This window comes from Procambarus clarkii, chromosome 39 (genome assembly GCF_040958095.1).
Source record: "Procambarus clarkii isolate CNS0578487 chromosome 39, FALCON_Pclarkii_2.0, whole genome shotgun sequence".
Lineage (NCBI taxonomy): Eukaryota > Metazoa > Arthropoda > Malacostraca > Decapoda > Cambaridae > Procambarus > Procambarus clarkii.
Genome location: NC_091188.1, coordinates 10,275,308 through 10,290,577, shown reverse-complemented (window position 1 = coordinate 10,290,577; position 15,270 = coordinate 10,275,308). Strand labels below are relative to the sequence as shown.

At 47.5% G+C, this 15,270-nt stretch overlaps 1 protein-coding gene across 1 annotated transcript in view; it reads right to left on the bottom strand.

The window, feature by feature from the left end:
• LOC123760298 (hyaluronan synthase-like protein kkv) overlaps positions 1 to 15,270 on the bottom strand; it is a 100,764-nt gene that overhangs the window by 58,409 nt on the left and 27,085 nt on the right. Inside the window, 2 exon segments of the mRNA XM_045745858.2 lie at positions 115 to 250; positions 2,417 to 2,534. Coding sequence (XP_045601814.1) covers positions 115 to 250; positions 2,417 to 2,534 — 254 coding nt within the window.

Sequence of the window (15,270 nt, the reverse complement as noted above, 5' to 3'; positions counted from 1 at the left end):
AGCTGTATATCGGTGCATGTATTGGCAAAAAATAACTCACCTGCCCTAAATATATGTTTATATTAAGAATTTATGTAATATATATTAAATTATACAAATGCATAGTGTACTTACAGAGACCATTGAGGTTTTTGGCACATATGGGCAGCTGCTTGGACTTCTTGAGCTGTGAGGTCATAAGGAGGACGATGCCCTTTGTAATGACCCCAGACGTCAGCACCACGCCGAAGGTCAGCAGGTATGTGAACACCTACAGGAGGAAGGCACCAACGTCAGCGAACTGAACGAGCGAACGACATTTTAACTTGGAATGATATGCTCAGCGCGGTGACGGCGCGGGTCATTGAGCCGTCCTAGGCTGTGGGCGCCAATTTGGCTTCCTGTCACCGACTGTGGTATACTATGAGAAAACTTTATGGCGAAATATGTGAGATGGAACCTGTATCTCTGGCCTCCCCCAGGAACACGCACCACCCACTCTGCCATGAATGGGTTACTATCAAGTTTAGTAAACAAATAATTCCGTTTTTGTCTTCTTAAAACCCAACCCGCCCGGGTTTAATATAATCATCTTCTCTTCTGGTGGATAGAATCTTCGGACCAGGTATAGTTTAAACCCTATAACCATACATGGTAGGGGGGGGGCCAGAGGGTCCGAAGATTCCATCCACCAGGAAAGATAATTATATAAAACCCGGACGGGTTGCGTGTTAAGTGAAAACCGTGTTTTGTTTTTTTTACCAACCCTGTATAAAAGTATCTAAACTAGAATTGTTTCTGGGAGAGTCCGGAGATGCTGGTGCGATCCCACACTGCCATATTTTCTCACATATTCATCTCGCTATTATGATGTTGTTTATACTTAAAACACAATAATGGAATATGTACATCCCATAAAGCAAGGAAATATCCGCACCTGCGGCGGACAAAACCCTAGCACAACTTGGCCTAAAACAATAATTAACTACAATAATTTGTAAGGTAATTATTGTTTAAGGCCGAGTTGTGGCCTCAAACTATTCCTTGAGGCCTACTAACAACTTACACTGAAAATTAAAATTTGGAAATTATGACCATATAACACCTAAATTTAAATAAAAATAAATAATGTACTAATTAGGTGGTGAGTACCTGTTACTGATAATAGTGATAACAACCCGTTTGCTGCCACGATCCCAGAATCATTGTAATTGGTAATATATATCAAACAAAATTGAAGAAACAGTAAATGGAATTATTTTGAAGTGATCGCATTACATTATATCCTCATAATAACGACAATAATAGCAATAAGATTACAGCGTAGTGACATCACGTTTCTCAATTCCAGCAGGTGACCTACAATAGCTCACACTCTGACATATTTCTCACAATCGGTCACTAGAGTGCCTGTGTGACAATTCACACGCCATAACCGTCACCGTCACTCATAATCGATATGACATCTCAAGCCAGATTTAGATCAAAACGTTTGACCTCAGTGCACTGATTTCGGCCAAGTAGCTGACGGAGGCAATCATTCCAGGAGGCTCCCTTCTGTTCACTCTAGTCTAGTGTAGACCTCCATAAACCCTTCTGTAGCAGCCACTCTGTATTATCTGGTTACTGTTAACTCCTCAGATTCATCTTGTAGCCTATCGCACATTGAAGCCGAATTTGTATACTTCACATCTTCTCCATACATTCTAGACCAATGGGGGCCATCCTAAGAAATTCTTGCAGCTTCTTCATACACTATTGTTTAATGGTGACACCCTAAACCTTCCTGCAGGCAATACATACACACTAGTTTAATGGAGATTCCTTAAATTCTTCCTGCAACATTTTCAGTAACCTTCATGCCAGCCTCTCCGTGCACCCTAGCTCAATAAGGATACCCGAAACCCTTCCGAAACCTGTCTTGAGTGTACACCCTCGCCTGATGTGGCTCCCAAACACCCTACCAGTCATTTACATGCATTATACAATTTGTACACCATACTTGTACACTTATGAAGTTCCACTTGTAGCCTCTCCTAAGAAATCGCGCAAATAATTAGTTTTGTAACCATTGTCTTGGAATTGTTCTTTAATCGTGAGTCAGCATTAATAAAATGCAATACTTAATACAATATTGAAATTTTAATATTTGATACATAATGGTAGCCAACTCATAAATGCCCTAACGTTATTTTTACGCTAGGTAATAATTAATTGCGCCTATGTCTGTAACAATATTTCTAATTTTGACATATTATGGACAATTATAATAAACATTATTAATATTATTACTTAATCGTGTTAAATGTACGACCATTTCTGAAATGAGTTAATTTGATTTACATTATAAATTCCAAGTATATGACAATAAAACAAGCATCAAACAAGGTGTTCAAAGTCCTTAAGTGTGTATAGACGTGAAGTTTAGGCTACTAACCTTGAGACATTTGATGGTATATTCGAGGAACCTCTGACTGTCTTCAGAGAGGGAGCTGGTGGAGGGGGGCAGCGTCCGGAACACGTCCCAGGCCTTCGTCTCCTGCACGGACCGCCGGCTGTGGGAACCACACGTTCTACGTTAGTGCTGTTACTCCGACACCGGACTCTTTGTGTGAGAGTGTCAAGTGGATGAAGGTCTGAGGACGCCACATAACGCTTGTGTAAGACCGAGTTCACACACACACTCACACACATACTTTTAGCCTTAACTGAACTTACACTTGGAGACATGGAGGTTAACCATTTATATCTGAGACGTGACGTTCGCAGACATGGAGGAAGAACCCCTACACTTGATACAATAATGTTCTTTGACAGTGGAAGTAATACCCCTACACCAGGGCCAGATTCACGAAAGCACTTACGCAAGTACTTACGAACCTGTACATCTTTTCTCAATCTTTGGCGGCTTTGTTTTCAATTATTAAACAGTTAATGAGCTCTGAAGCACCAGGAGGCTGTTTATAACAATAACAACAGTTGATTGGGAAGTTTTCATGCTTGTAAACTCTTCAATAATTGGAAACAAAGCCGCCAAAGATTGAGAAAGATGTAGAGGTTCGTAAGTGCTTGCATAAGTGCTTTCGTGAATCTGGCCCCTGGTAAACTGATGTTCATAAACGTAAAGGTACAACGGCTACATCTACCTGATACAATGATGTCCACAGACGTGGCGATAGATTCCCCTCATGCATGTTCGTCCATGTCTACAAACGTGTTTTATATACCAGCCCGTTCTCACGAATTTGACATTTGTCAGAGTTGAGGTTGCATTGTCTAACTCTTCGAGTTAGACTCCCTAGACTACCTACCTACCTAGACTACCTAGATAACCTCACTAGCCTAGCGAGGTTGATTCTCATTAGTCCCAGACAGCGTCAATATTATGGTGATTTAAATTTCACCGAATATTTTGACGCGGTGGCCCATGACACCAACATTGTGGAGCATTAAGTGTTGGGAGAGGTTGCCTCGCCACATCCCGGAAGGAAGCAAGACATTCTTCACGACATAATCCGGGTAATTTCTAGTTACTTTTATTTCTGGTGTGAGATGGGACTCATTGTTCCCTGGAGTCGAGGGAATTGAACTTATCTCGAGGGGAAGTCCTTGACGTTCAAAATATTGACCATATACGACTGCCTTTTGGAAGAGTATTTAGCAATTCACAAGTGTGATACAGTGCCCCACTTGACAGAATCTTGCACTCTGTGTAACAAATTATGGCCGCAGATTTCTCCAATTTCATGCTAAAATATGTGTTTTGTTACAGCAGAATACAGATTTTTGGAGTCTGAATTTCCATCACATATTTCTAATATTTATAATATTAATATTTATTAATATTATAAATATTATCAACTAATATTTATATCCAGGAGTTTGCAAAATATTATTAGCGTCTTCGTGGCTTGCATCTAAGGAGTTTGAGACATCGCCAGAGGAGGAGGAGGCAGGGGGTCACGTCTGAGGAGATCGAGAGGCAGGCACCGTACTCTCTGGTCCGTACGCAGCTTCACACCGGCTGCTTCGAGAAAATTAGGCAGATCTTTCGTGTTTAATCATATCCACTTTTGAGAACGTGGAACACCTCGGTCCTGCATGAGAGACGTAATCAGATGGACACGCTCTCCTTTACTGTGAACCCTGGTAAACTAACCCTTCTTGAGCCCCTCAAATGCTACGATAACTCTGCCTGTCCTACAGGATTTATCCGAACACTTCTTGAAGCTCTCAAGAGATACGATAATTCTAGTAGCGGTGTCAGTGACGTTTGTGAATATTCAAAAGAGCGCGATATCACCACGCAGCACAGCTCCAACTGACTCGGCCGGAACTGGTAGCATACTGATGGTATCTGTAATGTAGCCCGTAGATAAGGTAGGCAAAGGAGAAAATATCGCAGGAAATGAAGGTACAGCATTATCAAAGATTACTCAACAGCCTGGTTTTTTCAGTGTGTGAACACATCTATCGGAAGCTGTAATAGATAGCGAGGTATCATGCACCAAGACAACTATCATAGGTTGATGGACATTATATATCTCCTGAGAACACTTAGCTGTCACGAACATCTACGTTCTTTCATCCCAAGAACGTAGTTTAGAATGCTTCAAGGATAAACACTGATACAGCTTCCATCTCGTTATAGGCAGGGAATAACTTTTTCTTCATATCTGTTGGAATAACTTCCTTAGTTGATATACTTAGCAAATAAAAAGAATCAGAAAATTGACTATATAAGTGAAATTAGTTTTTAAGAACATAAGAATATATGAAACTACCAAAGACTTATTGGCGTATATGAGGCCGCGCCTATTACCAGCCATATCCGCCCAAACTTATTCATATGTACTGTCTAACCTACGCTTGAAACAATCCAGGGATCGCAGGTCTATTATGGCAGCCGGTAATTTATTCCATAAATCATACAAGCCTATTCCCATCCCAGTATTTAAACCCGTCCTTCATGGATTTAAATTAATCGAAATTCCATCCATTATTTCGTATTCCATTTTATGTTGATATATTAATCTCCCAATTAATATCCCCTTCGTTACACCCTTTCACACTTACGTATTTTTTCAATCATGTTAACCCATAATCTTCGTCTTTCTAATGTAAATTAAACTTTCGCAATCTCTCTTCATGAGGAAGCTTTCAGATTCCTGGGATTCGCTTTGTCACCTTTCTCTGTTCTCGTTTAGTAAACTTGTATCGTCAGATCATGCTAAATCAAGACGAAGCGACCTAGTACTCAGTATAATCCGGTCTATTGCTATATATATTTTGCAGTCAGAGGTTGCAAGTAGGTCATGAACATGCAACAAATGATGCAGTTACATAACCTCTGACATCAAAATATAAAGTTTCTTGGATAGCTCTGAAATATTCCTCTTTGAATTGGATGATCTTTCCACACACTTGCTAGAATATATTTTGGTCTTGACCCCTGGCGGCCCTGTGAGAGAGGGAGATGGTCAATACTGACCCCTGGCGGCCCTGTGAGAGAGGGAGATGGTCAATACTGACCCCTGGCGGCCCTGTGAGAGAGGGAGATGGTCAATACTGACCCCTGGCGGCCCTGTGAGAGAGGGAGATGGTCAATACTGACCCCTGGCGGCCCTGTGAGAGAGGGAGATGGTCAATACTGACCCCTGGCGGCCCTGTGAGAGAGGGAGATGGTCAATACTCTCATCTAAACCTAAGCCGATCTCTCCATTTGTCACTCCATTAAATGGCAACTGCTCTGCCTGACCAGAAATATACGACCCCAAGCAATAATACGTCAATATTACAGTGGTTTCATTTGCACTAATAGGTCGTATTTTTAACGGATTGGTCGATTCCGTTACAAAACCGCGGGTTGAACCCATGGGATCAAGTCTGGTCCAGACCGGACCGCCGCGGTCTACCTACAGGTTGTTGTTGTTGTTTAAGATTCAGCTACGGGAAACAAAGTTTCGAGTAGCACGGGCTATGGTGAGCCCGTAGTGGACTTACCTGGCCCAGGAGCGGGGCAAGTAGCACGGGCTATGGTGAGCCCGTAGTGGACTTACCTGGCCCAGGAGCGGGGCAAAAACAGGGGTGGGACACAGTCAACACTTACATTTGTGTATTCTATCGACGCCCCAACGTACAAATTGCTATGGTTTAGGGAAATTAGAACCATCGCAATGTTGACGTTTTATGGGCCAAGTGATTATCGGCGTCGGAAGCTCAGGTGGGGTCGGCTCGGTTCTGACGCTTCTGGTTAGGTTAAACCGCTGCATTTGTTACGGAGTGGTAATGGAGAGGAGGAGGTAGAGGCAGAGTCCCTCGGAGCGCCTGGCCCGCGTCCGAGGGTCTCACAGCGTCCCTGAGACTAGATTCACGAAGCAAGGACTTACGAACCTGTACATCTTTCCTCAATCTTTAACGGCTTTGGTTACATTCATTAAACAGTTTACAAGCATAAAAACTTCCCAATCAACTGTTGTTATTGTTATAAACAGCCTCCTGGTGCTTCGGAGCTCATTAACTTTAATAATTGTAAACAAAGTCGCCAAAGATTGAGAAAAGATGTACAGGTTCGTAAGTGCTTGCGTAAATGTTTCGTGAATCTGGCCCCCTGGAGACGACGGCGTCGCTGGCCACTCAGTATGCCGGGTTGAGACAAGTTTGTTTCTAGAAGTTTCACAGTTCCCGCACTCAGACTGTATTAACCAATGTTGAAATCAGATTTCTCCTTCACTGGGTGAACATCAGAGCTGAGAAATTAGTAGTCTATAGAAAGCTTACATTTTCACGTTGAATAACGAGTCTTTCTCTTAAAACTATCGCCTCTCGTTATCTCTTATCTCCTCCTGGTCGTATCTTCATGACGCACATCAACATCTGGGTGACTGCAACTGGGATATCCGTGTTATGATAAAAGTCAAAATATCAGTTGATTTCCGGTTCTCGTGACAAATCGTAAATTTAATTATGTTTGGCACAGCAGGTATCAGACAAGGTACCCGGCAGGTATCAGACAAGGTACCCGGCAGGTATCAGACAAGGTACCCGGCAGGTATCAGGCAAGGTACCAGGCAGGTATCAGACAAGGTACCCGGCAGGTATCAGACAAGGTACCCGGCAGGTATCAGGCAAGGTACCCGGCAGGTATCAGACAAGGTACCCGGCAGGTATCAGACAAGGTACCCGGCAGGTATCAGGCAAGGTACCCGGCAGGTATCAGACAAGGTACCGGCAGGTATCAGACAAGGTACCCGGCAGGTATCAGGCAAGGTACCCGGCAGGTATCAGACAAGGTACCCGGCAGGTATCAGACAAGGTACCCGGCAGGTATCAGACAAGGTACCCGGCAGGTATCAGACAAGGTACCCGGCAGGTATCTGACAAGGTACCCGGCAGACCCCGCCGGGTGGGATGCCTATACCTGGTTACCTTGAGGCGCTTCCGGGGCTTAGCGTCCCCGCGGCCCGGTCGTCGACCAGGTCTCCTGTCCACTCCTCTTCAAGCACCTGTCTTATCTGTCGCACCTGTCACCAGCAACACCCTCAATAAAGAACCACTTGCAGAGTAAAGGCAGCATTGGCTAAACTCATGGAGCGCAAAAGCCTTGTCACGTGGTACACCAATAGTCAGAGCTTCAAGAGAACAGATAAAGTCAGAGCATCAAGAGGATAGATACCGTCAAAGCTCCGTAAGAACGTCGCTTTTGGCCGTTTGCCCGTATGGCCGAATATGGACGTAATTTGAAAATGAAAAAAATATGAAAATAAATTTGGGATTTTTTTTTCAACAACAGTAAGTTAAGTGTCCTCTGATAGGTTAGGTGGGAAGGAAATTCTCATAAAGTTTCAAAACGGTATTAAAAACGTTAATTGAAAGTTTCCTCTTTTAACCTTACAGCGTAAGGCGGACGACTCAAACAGAAAACGGAACAGTACGTCACTTTTGTGAGTCGATTTCATTTCAAATTACGTCCAAATTTGGCCATAGTGCGCATACCAGCGAAAAGTGACGTTATTTTTAAGAGGAGGGTTACCGTAAGAGGTGGGCGTGGTCGACACACAAAGGTGCCCAACTGGTTCCTGTGGCCGGTGCTCCACACACACACACACAAACACTGTTTACGTAAACAGGTCAATTGCGGCCGGTGACGACGCGTCCTTACCGGTGCCAGGCGCACTAAGGTACAAAGAATGTCAGGTATAGTTCTGAGGTCTGTTTATCCAACAGTGTGGTGGATGTGACGAGGGTGGGGGGTGGGGGGAGAGTAACATGTAGGGTGGGGGGGGGGTGTTACCATCTGTCACGATGGCCGTCACGTCCCCTCCCCCCCTCTCTACCTCCATCTCCGTAACCCCCTCTTTATGCCCACCCCCTCTCTATCCCCCCCACTAACATCCAGCACCACCTCTACGCCCACCACCCCCTCTCTGTAACCCACATTCCTGCCCCACCCATCCACCCACCTTCCCCCACCCCTTAATTACCCCCCCATCTTCCCACGCCCCCTCCACTCCCCTCCCACGCCCCCCGTCCATCACCTTCACACTGTGCCAGGTCCATACACACACATACTTCCGGGGTAACATTTGTCTCAGTTCGTTTTAATGTTGCGTCTAGAAATTATGAACTAGAGTCGATCACAATCGACTTGAGAATGGTCCAGGACGGACCGAAACGTCGTCGTCCCTTCACCTTCTAGTGTGTGGTCTGGTCAACATGCTGAACTAGAGACGCTGTGGGAGGCTAGTACCCACCAGCCAGTGTGAACGGCGCCTAGTGTGAGGTAAGTGTGTCTTAGTGACGGTAACGTTAGTCGGGCACGTTAATGGAGATGGGGAGTAGTGTGACACACTGACGGGGACGAGGGAGTAGTGTGACACACTGACGGGGACGAGGGAGTAGTGTGACACACTGACGGGGACGAGGGAGTAGTGTGACACTGACGGGGACGAGGGAGTAGTGTGACACACTGACGGGGACGAGGGAGTAGTGTGACACACTGACGGGGACGAGGGAGTAGTGTGACACTGACAGGGACGAGGGAGTAGTGTGACACACTGACAGGGACGAGGGAGTAGTGTGACACTGACGGGGACGAGGGAGTAGTGTGACACTGACAGGGACGAGGGAGTAGTGTGACACTGACAGGGACGAGGGAGTAGTGTGACACTGACGGGGACGAGGGAGTAGTGTGACACTGACAGGGACGAGGGAGTAGTGTGACACTGACGGGGACGAGGGAGTAGTGTGACACTGACAGGGACGAGGGAGTAGTGTGACACTGACAGGGACGAGGGAGTAGTGTGACACACTGACAGGGACGAGGGAGTAGTGTGACACACTGACAGGGACGAGGGAGTAGTGTGACACACTGACGGGGACGAGGGAGTAGTGTGACACTGACAGGGACGAGGGAGTAGTGTGACACACTGACAGGGACGAGGGAGTAGTGTGACACACTGACGGGGACGAGGGAGTAGTGTGACACACTGACAGGGACGAGGGAGTAGTGTGACACACTGACGGGGACGAGGGAGTAGTGTGACACTGACAGGGACGAGGGAGTAGTGTGACACACTGACAGGGACGAGGGAGTAGTGTGACACACTGACGGGGACGAGGGAGTAGTGTGACACTGACAGGGACGAGGGAGTAGTGTGACAGAGTGACGTGACAGAGTCGTCTTGTCCGCCACGGTGGAGCCTCTGACCGCCTTACTGAAGTACCTTTACCCAAATGAAGGTACATCAATGACGTCACGAGGTACAGGTGCCACCAGCGGCACTAACCACCTCGTTCCAGGACAACACACAACGTAACCACAACGTTTTTATCGTAGTGCGTCTTTGTGTTTGCGTCGTAGGTGTGTACTGTGACGGGAGTGGCTTCCCCCTCCCCTCTATCCCCCCCCACCCCCCACTTTCTGGCACTCCTTCCCCTTTCGGTCTTTCTAGTACCCTTTCCCCGTGGCACTCTCCGTGTCTGGTTCCCTCTCCCATGGCACTCTCAGACCCTGATAGGGTTTAGAAACATATCTCTCTCTCTCTCTCTCTCTCTCTCTCTCTCTCTCTCTCTCTCTCCCTCTCTCTCTCTCTCTCTCTCTCTCTCTCTCTCTCTCTCTCTCTCTCTCTCTCTCTCTCTCTCTCTCTCTCTCTCTCTCTCTCTCTCTCTCTTTCTCTCTCTCTCTCTCTCTCTCTCTCTCTCTCTCTCTCTCTCTCTCTCTCTCTCTCTCTCTCTCTCTCTCTCTCTCTCTCTCTCTCTCTCTCTCTCTCTGTCTCTCTCTCTCTCTCTCTCTCTCTCTCTCTCTCTCTCTCTCTCTCTCTCTCTCTCTCTCTCTCTCTCTCTCTCTTTCTCTCTCTCTCTCTCTCTCTCTCTCTCTCTCTCTCTCTCTCTCTCTCTCTCTCTCTCTCTCTCTCTCTCTCTCTCTCTCTCTCTCTCTCTCTCTCTCTCTCTCTCTCTGATAAGTTTTTGAAACCCCTTTCCTCTAACTCGCTTTTGACCCCCCTCCCCCTCCTTTTGAGAAGCTCCTGAATCCTTCTCCCTCTGACAAGGTTTTAATCAGGCTTCCTGTGCATCTTGCAACATCCATTTCTGGCATGCTCACCTCTTCCATCTTCCCTCCCCCCTCCTTCCCTCTTCAAGAACCCTTCCCATTTGGAACTCTCAGCCTTTTGCACCTTCCACACATGGCCCCCATTCCCGCACTCTCTTCCTCTCTGCCAGACGACAGCTGCTGGGGGCGGCGCCCCAGGGGCTGAGTGTGGGGCGTAGTCCATCATGTGTTTGTGGAGTAATTACTGGGGTGATGGAGCCCGGCGGCCGCCTGATGGAGCCCGGCGGCCGCCTGATGGAGCCCGGCGGCCGCCTGATGGAGCCCGGCGGCCGCCTGATGGAGCCCGGCGGCCGCCTGATGGAGCCCGGCGGCCGCCTGATGGAGCCCGGCGGCCGCCTGATCTACCCAAGTTGTTCCCTAACCCCTACAGGGATGGGTTGGTGGCTACCCCTGGTGGGCTTCCCTTCCCCATCCTTCTTTCTCGTAACTCACACTTTCCCCCGTCTCCTCTCTTTCTTCCCTGACCACCAGGTTGCCAAAAAAACCCTGACCCCCTAACCTCTCTGACCCCCTCTCTGACCCCCCCAACCTCCCTGACCCCCTCTCTGACCCCCCCAACCTTCCTGACCCCCTCTCTGACCCCACCAACACTCCCAGCCCCTGGACAACTGAGTACCAGCCCCGCAGCTGGTACCAGAAATGAGTACCAGACTATGAAGACACGGAGAAGCGATCCCCCACACCGCTGGGAGAAAGACAGAGGAGACATGATTGTAGCCTTCAAGATACTAAGTAACTGAGTGAATAAAGCCATATTGTTTACCATGCATGGACACGAATAGAGGTAATAGGTACAATGAACATTGGAAGTTCGTACCAGTTCGAGGGACGTATGGAAGCATGTCTTCAATGTACGAGTATCGAGTACATGGAATGAGTTGTGTATGAGACATCAGAAGATAACTCCATTCATTCTCAGAATTAAGTTCGAGTGTCACTGCATCGATCAACTGACAGGTGAAGAAACACGGCCCAGGAGCTGGAGTTTAGTTCCGCAGACACAGGTAAACACACACACACACACACACACACACACACACCCATGCGTGGGTGCGCGTGGGTGCGCGCGTGTGCGGGAGGCTGGTTCTAACAGTTTACCTTAAGAGACCAATTTTCCAGTAGTGTAAGCCTGGATGTGGAGCGTGAGGGCGCGCGCGCACGCTTCAGGTGAGATAGCGGGCCTTTTGAGTGGTGTGCAAGTGCTATCTTCCCCCAGCAACACACGCACGCAACACGCACGCAACACGCAACACTCTCCCCCTGGTGAGAGGGCTGGCAGCTTGGGTGTGTACCTACGGCACATTAGCCAGGATTCACCTTAAGTTCCCCCCCCCCCCAAACAAAGGAAACGTTGCCCGAGCTCTTCTGTCCTAACGCGGGAGTCGAACCCGGGACCTCCCAGCTGTGGCCCAACTGCGCTTACCATTACACCACACAGCACCCTGCTCATTATAGCGAGAAGCTTAGCTAAAAATATTAATACTTAATATTAATATCATACGTACTAATTACAACAAAATACTTAAAAGATCAATTTGAAATGAGGCCTAAATTTCCCGTCAGGCCTGAGCCTATTACCAGCTGGTGGTAATAGGCCCAGGCTATTAACAGCCTATTGTAATAAGCCCCCACTAGCTATTACTATCTTGAGGTTATCTTGAGATGATTTCGGGGCTTTAGTGTCCCCGCGGCCCGGTCCTCGACCAGGCCTCCACCCCCAGGAAGCAGCCCGTGACAGCTGACTAACTCCCAGGTACCTATTTACTGCTAGGTAACAGGGGCATTCAGGGTGAAAGAAACTTTGCCCATTTGTTTCTGCCTCGTGCGGGAATCGAACCCGCGCCACAGAATTACGAGTCCTGCGCGCTATCCACCAGGCTACGAGGCCACCTACTAGCCAACAGACTAGTAATCATCACTCTGTATAAGTGATGCTTTGTGTGAGTCTTGGGAGAAGTATCTGAAAGTTTAACCCACAAAGAAACTAAAAGAAAAACTCTTCAAAACAATAGAATATCTACAAACAAAATAAAATGGCCAGGAGCTGAGTGACGAGCAGCCACAGCCTCCACAAGAGGATAACAGCCGAGGGGACTATACCACCACAGCCTCCACAAGAGGATAACAGCTGAGGGGACTATACCACCACAGCCTCCACAAGAGGATAACAGCCGAGGACTATATAGCGAGCAGTTCTCTGTGGTACTGAAGAAAACGGGAGTCGAGGGGTGACCCAAGCAGCCAGGTGGCGTGTGGCACCACGGCGGACCCACCCAAGCTACACGCTGTCTAACGCCACTCACACTCCTACAAATCTCTATAGTTGCAAAATTTGATCATGTAATTATCATTACAAGTGATTTTTACACCATTATTATTGCGCTATGTCAGCAGCGACGCAGTGACTGATGCGCGCGCGTCAATCGCCCAACTGGCTAAGCGTCGTTGGGTTTAGCCAGGAACTGGATGGGTAAATATACACGCTGCCTTGCTTCTTCTGGCTACAGGGACCTCGATAACTCTAGAAGGCTTCTTGTACCCTATATTGGTATACGTATGTCCATCAGAATTACTTTTCACGAGCTTGGAACAGGGGCAGTAGAGAGTAGTTCGCGTACCACTATACTCAAGACTCCAGGCTTGGCCTCTTAATACGGGGTACCGTCAACTCGTACGCATAAGTTTCGAACATTGATCGTTTTTCTAATTTGTAACTATGTATGTTGTTAGGATTGGGCGAGTTAGGTTGGATTATGACAGATAGGTCTAAACTCAATGTGCGATCTGTTATGTATCCGAAGCGACCGCTGCCCTTACTATGAAGACACCAACAAGGTACACGACCGACCTCGTTGAGTTATTATAATAATAATAATAAAGATAATAACAACAACAACAGCACTGACGATAACGTAACTGACGACGTCCTCGTAAACAAGTCTAGCGTAACTATCAGGCACTTGATGATAAGCAGAAAAACTAGTATAAATTTCACTTTGACTCTAGTGTACTCAGGTTTGGTGCAGTTCTGTGTATATTGCTTCCCTCAGGCTGCCCAGAGGTGTGGGTGACGTGCGGGGCCACGATCAGTCTGGTTAAGTCCAACGCTGGATGGGTGACCGGGCAAGCAGCCTCACCCTTGGTCGGGGAAGTCTGGAGAATACTGTACCCACATGACCCTTAGAGACACTAGTAGGCATCCATCAGTCTCAGGAGACTATGGAGTTGAGCTCTGGTTGTCGGTCTGGAGTGGCCTCTCCAGGGCGCAAAGCCAGGTAGGTTGATACGAGTGGAAAGCTGTTACCCATGCAGCAGGTCCCCCCCATCCCCTCTCCACGGCGTCAAAAGTGTCCAAGGGTCATGCAGGCACAGTATTAACCAGGCACTAGCCAACTGGTAAACACAAGTCGTCACGAAGGTTACCATACAGTATTAATAATGTTCTTATAATATCTTCACACTGGTAATGCTCAGGTACTTGTGCTTGTCACAGTAAGTGAACTCAATGAAACCATACACTGTCATAAATTATTTATATAATTAAAAGATATTCTATATGCAATACACAATTTCTTATCATAATGCATGGAAGACAAGCTAAGTCTCCCTGTGACGGGTTAAGTCGCGTCTCTTTCACCACCTCGTCCTGGTCTCATTGGAGTAGCAAAGGCTTGTTACCGATTTTTTAATCTGTTTTAATATTACAGCTCTTAACTAATCTGGCCTCTCTTGTAAACCCCTTAATGCTTCTTATCTGTCCTCCAGCTTGGGAATGATTCGTCACACCAACTCCCCCGGCCGCCTGAGTCAGTGGGGGGAGGACTTGAAGCTGCTCACGTCATTTGCTATCAGCTTAGCAACGTCAAGGAATATATAGGACCCGCCAACCTGCCCGACAAGCTAACACCACCAACCAACGCCACCATCCCACTCCAGCAGGTGTAGGCCAGGTGTTCCAGGCGCTGCTCTACACACGTCCCAGTCAGAGTTACACACACACACATCCCGTCAAGGGCCACACACACATCCCGTCAAGGGCCACACACACACATCCCGTCAAGGGCCACACACACACATCCCGTCAGAGCCACACACACACACATCTCCAAGGGCCGCAACCTTCCGAGCACAAAGAGAAGGCTGCCAACCCATCACCTGCCGCCGGACCTTCTGTACCCCTGAGTCACGCTGCTCACCAGGTTCGTGACCCGTTACACTCCCTCTCTCTCTCTCTCTCTCATGACACGAAACCTTCGCTTTATTGACTCAAGTTTCTTTCAGATCTCTGTCTTACGGGAGTTGCTTGAGAGAGCGGCGGTGCGCTATTATTGCTGCCCGCCGCTGCGGTCAACGCTTGGCTCCCAGACACGGCTCAAGATGCCTCCACTTGTCAATGTAATTCACAGTTTCTAACGATGCGGTTGCTTGCTGTGGGTTAGAGAGATGAGGCCTCTGTTAGGTAAATATTTATGAGGTCATTTTGAGGTCAGTGAGAAGTCACAGAGAGGTAATCATGAATTCATTATAACGGCCGAGGAATGCGACGAGCGTCATAACACAGGAGGACCTTGATATCACGACCACTTATCACTGTTATCATCGCTCTGTTACCCCGTTATCTTGACCTGACATCCACCGCCTTACCTGATAAAGCAAATGGTCTGCACACGGGCGACCCC